The 11012-nt window shown below is 40.2% G+C and overlaps 1 protein-coding gene across 4 annotated transcripts in view; it reads left to right on the top strand.

Annotated features, from left to right (window-relative positions):
- The window catches only part of herc1 (HECT and RLD domain containing E3 ubiquitin protein ligase family member 1), a 100737-nt gene that overhangs the window by 45880 nt on the left and 43845 nt on the right, over positions 1–11012 (top strand). For all 4 annotated transcript variants that reach the window (XM_024263076.2, XM_024263078.2, XM_024263077.2 and 1 more), the window contains exons 22-28: positions 278–449; positions 5211–5553; positions 7389–7509; positions 7586–7637; positions 9147–9418; positions 9497–9712; positions 9790–9910. In XM_024263076.2, the coding sequence (XP_024118844.1) occupies positions 278–449; positions 5211–5553; positions 7389–7509; positions 7586–7637; positions 9147–9418; positions 9497–9712; positions 9790–9910 (1297 nt within the window). The remainder of the gene's footprint in view (positions 1–277; positions 450–5210; positions 5554–7388; positions 7510–7585; positions 7638–9146; positions 9419–9496; positions 9713–9789; positions 9911–11012) is intronic.

Below are 11012 nucleotides of genomic sequence, written 5' to 3'. Positions count from 1 at the left end.
GTTTTCACTGCCCCTAAAACACCATAAAGCCTCAGGATCCAGGGAAGGTAGGACTTGACATGAAGAACAGCCTTACTCTTACACAGACTAGTCTGGTGATGTGAGGTTGTCCTATATCATGACCTCATCTGAAGTTCTAATCTTTCTGAAAGGGTAGTTGGGATCTTTACAGCGCAGACATGCAGATCTTTTGCATCTGACGCATTTTGTCCTTGGACTGATGCAGTCATTGCATGGCATAGATTCTTCTGAGTCCTCTTTGGCTCCTCTTTCTCAGATTTCAGACATTCAGGACTCTCTGGACTTGGACCCTCAGGAACACTCCTTCACCCGCACCATTGATGAGGAGGCAGAGTTAGAGGAGAGAGATGACCGGGAAAGAGAGGAGGGCCACCCGGAGCAAGATGATGAAGATGAAGACAGAGAGCACGAAGTCATGACTGCTGGCAGTAAGTTCAAGTGTTGGCATCAAACATGTATCAGTTGTCCTTCACCTGGGTGTGCAATATTTGTTCATCACATTTTTTTCCATCTGCTGAGGAAGCAGAAAGCTGCAGTCACAGTAATCATTTGATTTGACATCCTAATCGAATCCCATAATGCTGATCGTTAAGCAGCCATGCATTGGGTCTTATTTTGATGATATATGACCTAGGATTTGAACCACCAACTTCACAATTTTCAATCCAGTCTCCAGGGCACTGAGCTGGTCAGAAAAGCCCTTAAGTCATGTGATCCATAGTGTGTGCGCATGTAAAATATGAGCATGTTATGTGTGTTCCTGTGGGTGTGTCTGTTTGTATGTTGATGTATGATTGTGTGTTCTTGTGGGTGTGTTCTGTGTGTGTGCCAGCAGGGCGGGTTTCAAATGTAGGTACATAAACGGTAGGTCAAAGTGAAAACCTGCTGGTACACCTGCTACACATGGGCTATGCCTGAACTCTCCCCCAATCCCTAACTACTAAAAAACTGTATAGTGCGGGCCTATATAGTGCCCTGGATTTTAAAGTTAGATTCAGACACAATGCTCACTACTTTTCTTTTATTGTTCTAAATGCCGGATATGACGTCACCAAATTCACAAAGTGAAAATCGAATCAATATGAACATTTCACGACATTTATTTATGTCGTTATTGTGTTCTGATGGTGGATGGTTTATTAAAAAAAGTACATTTAAACACATTTTAAATTGTTCGACCGCAATGCATTGTGGTCTATATTCACTAATATAGTGAACATTGATGCATGCTAGTTTTTGCAAAGACTTCTGGGAAATGTCTAGTGCACTAGATTTTGGAATTATTAGATTCGGACAGCACTAGAAAATGGTGAACGCACTATATAGTTAGTAGGGGGGAATTTGGACTCAGTGATAGACTTTCTGTGTCTGGGCTTGGGGCCATCCCATAAAGTAAACAGGTTTGTGACCCTCTGTGAATGAAGATAATTTAGTCGCTTTCCAAAATAAAATAGAATGTCATGAAAGAAGTGTTTTTATTTCTATGATTCCATACAAAAAAATAAAATAAACGTTCTAAGAGTACAAATTCAGGGCAGACTGTTTAATTGATTTCAAGTATTTGTTTATTTTTAAATAAATTGGGGTTCCAGCCCATTAAACCCACTAAAACAGGATTTTAAAATATACTGTGGAGAAATCGCCATTCACTTGCAAAAAGATAGACAAGATTGTGATCACATCAATTCAAAATAGTGTTTTGAAAATGATATGCCCATCTTCAATTGTATAAAAGTATAGACAGGATCCAGGTCCTGCTGGAAGATGAAAACTTGCATCTCCATCCAAATCCTCAGCAGAAGGAGTCATGAAGTCCTCTAGAACATTCTCCTAGACTGTTACAGTAATTATGGTTTGAAGAAAGCAGAGTTTACCAACACCAGCACTGGACTTTGCTGCCTAAATCATGACTGGCTGTGGAGATTTCACACTGGACCTCCAGCAGCTTGGGTTCTGGTCCTCTCCAGACCTTGATCCACAAATGAAAGGCACACTTTACTTTCATCAGAAAACAGGACCTGGACCACTTGCCAACAATACAGTCCTTCTTCCTGGTCCAGTTGAGATGTTTCCACCGTTAGGCCAGGCTCAGAGTGGCTCCACCCGAGGAACCCGACAGTTGTAGCCCTTGCCAAAATGTGCCTGATTGTGGTGGTTTTTGAAGCTGCTCCTCCACCTTATTCCACTCTTTCTGCATGTTTGCCAGGTTGTCTTGAATCTTGTATTTTTAATCATTTCATTTGCTGGTGCATCTCCTCCTGCATTAGACTTTTTGTTTATATGCTTGGACACAGGATTCTGTGAACAGCTTTCTTAGCTAGGAACTTTTGCGGCTTACCCAGATTAAAGAGGGGATCCATGATGGTCATCTGGTTAGATGTCAAGTCTCAAGTCCTCGACATATTGAACTAAACCAAGACAGGTGAACTAAACTGAAGCATTTTTTTTCTTTTTTAAGCCTTTATTTACCAAGCAGGAAAGATTAAGAACAGTTTTCTTATTCTTCAACTGTGGCATGACATCTTAGGGAACCTATGCATGTTCTTTTTAGTTTAACTGATGGTGAAATTCAGTTTAACAGATCCATGTCTTGCAAAATTTGTGCAGATTTCTCCACAGTTTTCTAATTTTTTGAAGTACTGTTTTCATGGGTTTTATGAACTGGAACCACAATTTATGTAAAAACGAACATACTTGAAATCAAGTAAACATTTTAATTGGAATCTATATTTTAAGAAAATGTAACTTTTGAAATGAATTATGTAAATTGATGCATTTTCCATGATATTCTTCTTTTTTTTTTGGAAAGGATCTCTGTTTTTTTTGCCTTTTCATTTTTCTCTGTATAACCCCAATAGAATTACAACTGTAAAATATAAGTAAATATATGGAAATTAGTCAATAGTCAGGCTGACAGATGAGGTTAGACAGGAATCACCATGGACTATGATGTTTGCAGATGATATTGTGATTTGTAGTGAGAGCAGGGAACAGGTGGAGGTGGAGTTAGAGAGGTGGAGGTTTGCCCTGGAAAGGAGAGGAATGAAGGTTAGCCGCAGTAAGACAGAGTACATGTGTGTGAATGAGAGGAACCAGAGTGGAAGAGTGAGGTTACAGGGAGAAGAGATAAAGAAGGGGGAGGAGTTTAAGTATTTAGGGTCAACAGTACAGAGTAATGGAGAGTGTGGAAAAGAAGTGAAGAGGAGAGTGCAAGCAGGTTGGAATGGGTGGAGAAAAGTGTCAGGTGTGATGTGTGACAGAAGAGTTTCAGCACAAATGAAAGGAAAGGTGTACAAGACTGTGGTGAGACCAGCCATGTTGTTTGGACTAGAAACAGTGGGACTGAAGAAAAGACAGGAAGCAGAGCTGGAGGTAGCAGAGATGAAGATGCTGAGGTTCTCTTTGGGAGTGACCAGGATGGATAGGATCAGGAATGAATACATCAGAGGGACAGCACATGTTAGAGGTTTTGGAGATAAAGTCAGAGAGGCCAGACTGAGATGGTTTGGACATGTTCAGAGGAGAGACAGTGAATATATTGGTAGAAGGATGCTGAGTCTAGAGCTGCAGGAAAGAGGTCTAGAGGAAGACCAAAGAGGAGGTTTATGGATGCAGTGAATGAAGACATGAAGGTGGCTGGTGTTAGAGTGGAGGATGCTGAAGACAGGCTTAGATGGAGGAAACTGATTCGCTGTGGTGACCCCTGAAGGGAAAAGCCGAAAGGAAAAGAAAGTTCCGTATTTTCTGGACTATAGAGTGCACCTGTATATAAGCCGCATCTGCTCCATTTAAAAAAATAAAATAAAATAGACATACACGGTGCACTGGGCTATAAGGCGCAGATATCCATGTTGAAAAATTAGATATTTATTGAATGTACAGAACGATTTTGTACTTTAAATGTACATGTGTACCTACCACCTCCAATGTCTCACCTTAGATTTATTGATACTAAGCTTGCGTGTAGCCGTGTGGTTTCCTTCCTGGATATCAAGGTCCATGGCTTTGAACTTAAAACTTGCATCATACGAACGTCTTTGTGTGGTTTCCATGATGAAGAGCCGAGGATTCGAAAATAATTACCAGTTAGTAATTTGTCATGCGTGTTCTATCTGCTAAAGAAAAAGTAGAGTAGGTTATTCTTCCTTGCATTGATATTTTCTCTATCTTATTTTTTATTCTAATTCTGGTTAGAGCACCCCTAGCAGGGGAAGAAAAATCCACAGAATAGCTTCACCTTTGTACAAGCCGCATGATTCAAAACCAAGAAAAAAGTAGATGTTTCTAGTCCAGAAAATTGGGAGGTCAGTGTCGGTCTGCAGAATCAGCCTTCTACACAAATTCTCAAGCATTCATATTACGTAATATCAGGTCAAAATTATGTGATTCCCATCCCATAATATGTAATTGTTTTGTAAGGGACTTTTCACTTCATTTCTTTTTATTTTGTGTGGAGCATTGAACAGCATTGTGGGCTCCAGACGTTTGATGGTGTGGAGAAAGGACAATTAAATCATTAAATCATTAAATTAAATCATTTTTCAGCAAGTATTTTGGTCTAGAGTAGTGATGCACCGAAGTGAAGCATAATAAAAACTAAAAGGCTTGGCTGAAAACTGAGTAGTGACCAAAGATTAAATGTGGATGTTGAGTTTTTTCTATCTTTTAAAAATTACAGTAATAGTCTAGAATATATTTTACACAACTTTTTATATTTTATCATTCAAACCTTTCCAGTAAGTATGCTAATGCTTTTCATAATGGTAGGCTTCAAACAAAACACAACTGCGCTGAACTTTTTTTTCCTTTCCTGGGATTTTTTTTATCTTCACTGGTGGCTGTGACAGACATGAAATTCTGTCCACCTAAGGCAGTTAAAAATGGCTATACGTGTTAGTGACAACATTTTTGGGTTATTGAACAGGCAGCGGTTGTTCTGGCATGAAGCTGAAGTGGATTGAGAAAGGGTCTGCATTGGAGTGTCTGGGGTGTTAAATTTGGTTCCTCTGCATATGAAGGGCAAGACACGACTCATCAGATTTCTAGTTGATTGGTCAATTAATGTGTGAGCATGTTTGTGCATGTGTGTATGTGTATTATGTGTGTATGTGTATTTGAGCATGTGCGTTGGGGTGTATGACAGGGAACGCCTTACACCTCCTTACACCTCCTTCCTGTGTGTGTGTCAGAAATCTTTCAGTGTTTCCTCTCTGCGCGGGAGGTGGCTCGCAGCAGAGACAGGGAATGGACCAGCAGCAACACCGGACTCAGTTCTGGATCAGCGTCCAGGAGCGGAGGAGGCGGAGGCCTGGAGGACGATGCCATGCTGGCCCAGGAAGGAAGACGAAGCAGCATGGGCCTCAGGGAGGGCCAGGACTTGTTTACAGCTGCCTGTAACTCGGTGATCCATCGCTGTGCTCTGTTAGTTCTGGGCGTGAGTCCAGTCCTTGGCGAGCTGACCAAACAAAACCAGGAGGAGGGCCAGACCCAATCGGCAGCAGGAACGCAGGAATGTCTGGGCTTCATGACCAGGTCAGGGAACATTAGCGCCTTTCTGCTTCCGGTTTCTTTACAGCTCCCTGATAATGACTGCTTAACCAAAACTACCTAAAGAAAACAAATAAACAAAGCCGAAAACTAAGACTACCAAGATCCAAACTAAAATAACAAAACCCAGCAGAGTAAGACTGCTGAGGACAAAGAGGGAGAAAAAGAACACAAAAAAACAAATAAAAGGAAAGTAAAATAGCATTTTTTTAAAGTAAGGATTACTTACTGTGTGTTCTTACTTACTTTATTTAATTTAGATTAGTTAAATGTATACATTGATGTCTGAGGTTCACATAGATGATAAACTATGTAGGTTTTTACATCCTGTTGACCTGAAGACGTCTTGTTTGTTCAACTCTACCTCCAGAATGAACAGATTTTATATGCAAAGCAAAACTTTGGTAAAAAGTTTGATCTTTTATGAGTTAAAAGCACATATTATCTTATGCTGCACAACATTGATTACTAGCTGCTCAGAGCTGCACTGAGATGATCCTGTTTGGAACAGAGGATCTTTAATTTGAAAAATACGTTATTGGAGCGTCTGTCAAATGTAAAAAAAATAAAAATAATAAAAAAAATCTCATTTTGAGAGACGCTAGGTTATTTTTGTATTTTTCCTTTTGTTCGTGCCCAAAAAATAGACATGATTCATATTTATTAATAAAAAAAGAAGGTCATGAATGCAAATCCACATTTCTTAAAAGCTAAAGTAAGACTATGAGGCTCCTTCAGTAGAAAACAAGACCAAATGGCTCTTTTACTGTTAAAGGTTGCAGACCCCTGACATAGTGTAACTGGTACATCTTTGACTGCATTAGGAACTCACAGTAAAAAGGTGAGGGATTATGGTTTCACCGTCAGCCTGGGGGCGGGACTGACAGCTCAGACTTTTCCTGGAAGGGGCTCTTCCTCACTTTGTGATGCCACAATGTGAGGACCTGCTCGGTTTCATTTGGGGGTGGGGGCGGGGGTGCTCTAGCAGCCAATTTTTAAAGGAATGCTCAGAGATGGGTGAATGGATCAATCTTTTGCATGAAAAAGGCCTTTGCACAATTTACGGTGAGATGCTCCTAGCAAATTTGGAAGATAAATGTAAATGTTAACTTCTATGGTTCCATAAAGAAGCTCGTCTCATGCAGAAAAACACAGTGGAGTGCCCAGAACAAAGACCAAAACAGTGCTTAACCTGAAGAGGCACAGCTGATCACATAACTCATGGTTCAGATTGTATTACGGTTTTAGAGTCCCACTTTGTTCAGAGCATTTTTCAGATCATTAAAAAGAAAAAAAAAAAAAAAACAACAATATTTAATAAAGCATATGTAGAGTACTTCATAACACACGCATGTATGTGTATGTGTATATATATGTATGTGTGTTTGTGTATATTTATATATATATATTTCTGCCCCAAATGATTATTTTAATTGTCGACTAATCACAGACTATTTTTTCAATTAGTCGACTAATCAGGTCAAACACAAACTGGATGTAAAGCACACATCTTAACCATCATTAGCTTTAAACTAACTAAAAATTACTAAGCTAATTTGAAGTTGATAGCCAGCTTGAATAGCGACGACAAAACTGACAATGTTAGATGACCATGCTGTCAAAAGCAGCAGAGGAAGAAAAAGCACAAAGTGAGAGACTTAAACATGACAGGTTGTTTGCAGACTGAAAGTTTCTACAGGATTTAAAAAAAAAAAGAAATAAAAATAAAGAAAATATGTGTTAGAAGGAAGAAGAATGTCATTGGCTCGTTCACGTCTGCATGATGAAGTATTGAAGGCTGGTTATATTTGTGTCTGCAGGAGTGAGAGTCTGAGCGCAGAGACCCGGTCAGTTCAGAACAGCCCAGGTTACCGGCTGACCAAGTCCAGAAGTGAGTCCGACCTGTCCCAGCCCGAGTCAGACGAAGAGGGCTACAACCTGGTAAGGCAAACACACACCTGTTCCATCCTCAAAGCTGAGATTGTAAAGCTAAAGCGTGCTTGGTTCCGTCTTCCAGAGTGGACGCAGAAACATTGACCTGGACTTGACCTTCTCTCAGAAAAAGAAAGGTAACAGTCTGAGTGGACATTAGGGATCTGAAGGGGTTGATGCAGCAGTTTGTCACTCTTGACTAGGAATGGGTATCGTTAAGATTTTATCTGTACTACTTTATCTGTACAACTATTAACAATCTGGTATTCTTATGTGTTCTTATTGGTATTCTTATTGATACTTTTCTGTGTGAAAACAAGGAGGGAGAAGACAAATAAAGTATGTACAGGAAAACCTTTTATTTTACAACAATTGAAAGCTAGATGCATGTTAAGTCATCATCCTTTACAACACTGAATTAAAATAATCAATATATACTAATATATCCTTGTAAATATAACATGTAACAACTTTAATAAACAGTGCAATTAAGAACTAAAATGTAGACTATATCAAATAACTTCCTCAAAAATGCAAAACGTTGTATTTTAATTAACTTTACACCATATGTCAGGTAGTTTCTTATTACTGAGGCACAAAAAGATGTGTAGATGCAGCAAAAAAGACTCTGGTTAATGTTTGAAAGGTAGACACACTAAATCCATTTGATGGTATATTCTATACAACATACATATAAATGAAGTCTGTGCGCAGCTCTTTTAAGAAGCACATGAATAACTTGTTTGTAAAAGTCTTCCTTTTCTTTCTTCAGTTTTAAAAGTCTCTCTGTCTCAGTGAAGGTCTCGGCGAGTTTCCACAAAGCCTGAGTTTAGACTCGTAATCTTCCATGTACAAAATGATGCTGAACAATATTAAAGAATAGCTTTGCAGCTGCACTTGACTCGCTACCACTTACTCTATATTTCTTTAGCTGTGGTGTCACATTCTCTGGGCTCATCAGCGCCCTCTTCCTTGAGGCAGGCTTACTGCGGGCCTCACCTAGTGTATTTCTAAAGCGCATTTTTAGGAGATTAAAAGAAGAATAAGTGGTAAACTGGCAGTAATGTAATCAGACAGATGGTGAGAAATATAAAAACGAAACTGGAGCCTGACCCGCCAATTTATCGTGTATTAGATCAAGAAATAGTAAATGTGCTGCTTTTTTTATTTTTAACCAAAGAAATGTTAAAAGGACAAAAAAGTAATCATAGAATAAACATGTCTAAAAAAAAGAATATTTATTTTTTAATAATAAAAGCTTTAAGCTACATTTTGCTGGTGAAGCACAGTCTCACTTGCCTCCCCTGACTGCACGTCACTGGCTGTCTGCAGCCACTTTAGAGAAATACAGCCATATTTAGGACCAGCAGAGGAAAACATGTGTCTGAGGGAGAGAGAGCCTGCGTTTCTAAGCCAAATGACTGTTTGCATTATGACAGGATTGTTAATAATACCATTGAGGCTCAAACGTATCGGTCTAAATGGAAGATGTGGCACTGGTACCAACCACATTGGTTTTGGACTGCATCACAACAGGCTGATGGCGGCTTGTGCTGGCATGCCCATGTTCATTTTGTCATCTTATGAACCATTTCATTCATGCTGACATGCTTTTTAAGATCCTCCTGTCTCCTGCTCTTTGCCAGGCCTTCTTCATAGTTCACCTGACTCTCTGGCTGAGTCCTGGTATCGGGCTAAACTGAGCTGCCAGCGAGGCTACTGCTCTGTCCGCTCTTATGAAGACTCGGATCTGGACCTCAGCCGCTCGCTGGGAATTCATGCAATCATTGACAACCTGGTCAGCTACATCATTTGTGACGTGGGCCTTGCTCCTGCTTTCAAGGATCCAGATGAAAACATGTCCACGAGCCCACAGGCTACAATCCTGACTATGGAGCAGCAACAGAGCCGGGCAGAGGTGAGGGGGCTCTGTGCCTTTCAGACATGAGGTGAGCTTCCAGAACTTCCTCATTACAGGGATGTTCTGTGTCTCCAGCTAAGGTTAGAAGCACTCCACCAGATTGTAGTGCTGATCTCGGGTATGGAGGAGAAAGGCAGCCAGCTGGGGAATGCCAGTCGATCCAGTGGCAGCTTCCAGTCCTCGTCTCTACTCACATCCGTCAGGCTGCAGTTCCTGGCCGGCTGCTTTGGCCTCGGCACTATCAGCACCGGAGGGCTGAAGAGGGAGAGTGTGCAACTGCATCACTACCAGGTACCAGGCGGCTGGTTGACTCAAAATAAACCCCCCTGGATGTTGTTTATCTTCTGCTCCTTCCTTTGTTGTTGCAGGATGGAATCAAATCAGCTAAGAGGAGCCTTCAGATAGATATCCAGACAGCTGTCCATAAAATCTATCAGCAGCTGTCAGTCACACTGGAGAAGGCGCTGCAGGCAAATAAGCACCACATCGGTAAGACTTTCTGCTGACTTTTGATGCAAAAAAAATCATTTGTTTACCATATTTTTCTGATTATAAGTCCCCCCAGCCAAAAAAAAGGAGAAAGCAAATCATACATAATTCGTGCTTCAGAACTCTGCCATGCCTGGTTCTGCGTTCACACCAAGCGCCATTCATCCCCCAAATTTGCATCCGCTGCCTCTTTTTTCAGGCGTGAAAAATTTGGTGCTCAGTGCTTGTCTGTTCATAAACCTCCAGATGCTGGTGGCAGAAGCTACTGTTAAAGATTTTCAGCCTCATGGAAACATTGACTTTATATCTCCTTTACAAGGAAGACACACATGGTAGTAAGAGATCAGGGTTATTTATTTTGGAGTTTTGGACTCCACCAGCTGATCAGACTAAGTGGCACTTCTTCTGGGTTGTCAGTAGCAAATAGACACACACAAAGAGAGCCCTCTAGTGGTTGTGAGTGGGAAGTAGGGATGCATCGATTCAGTCAAGCCACGATTCAATACGATTCACAGTTTTAAAGTCACAATTTATTTTTTTTCAGTGTCATAAATCAGTTTGACTTAGCAGTTCCAAGGGGCGGACCCTGTCACCACAACATCACTGGTTCAAATCCTGCCATGGTCAATGTATTTCTTATAATAATCTTAACTGGTTTTTATTTAGACTTTGAGAGTCATAATAAAATAATATATACTTATTGAAACATATTTCGTGCAGCTACATTATTTCTGTTCCGGACCATACAGCTTAAGGTGCATTTACATCGAACGCTATTTGCGCAAAAAAGCAAAAAAGTTCTGTGGCCCATCCCCCTTTCGCCACGTGGCAAAGTTGCTCCTTGCCACCTGTCAAAAAATGTGTTCCTGAGCTTGATGCGGGAGCTGCTTGAGGGTGGAACTTCCATCTAATTTTTTTTGGTATAAATTTACAAAAAAACTTTTTAAAAATGAAATGACAAATGCCCCTTTCTTTATCATTTTTTTTTTGATACTTTTTATTTATTTTCATTTTTTAACAAACAGAACATACACACATGAGTGCAAACCACTGTCAAAAAAAAGAAAAAAACAAAACAAAAATAAAAATAAAAAAAATAGAG

Source organism: Oryzias melastigma, unplaced genomic scaffold, assembly GCF_002922805.2.
Source record: "Oryzias melastigma strain HK-1 unplaced genomic scaffold, ASM292280v2 sc00236, whole genome shotgun sequence".
NCBI classification, from domain to species: Eukaryota; Metazoa; Chordata; class Actinopteri; order Beloniformes; family Adrianichthyidae; genus Oryzias; species Oryzias melastigma.
Note: the sequence above shows the minus strand (reverse complement) of the source record. Positions and strands in the feature narration are given on the sequence as shown.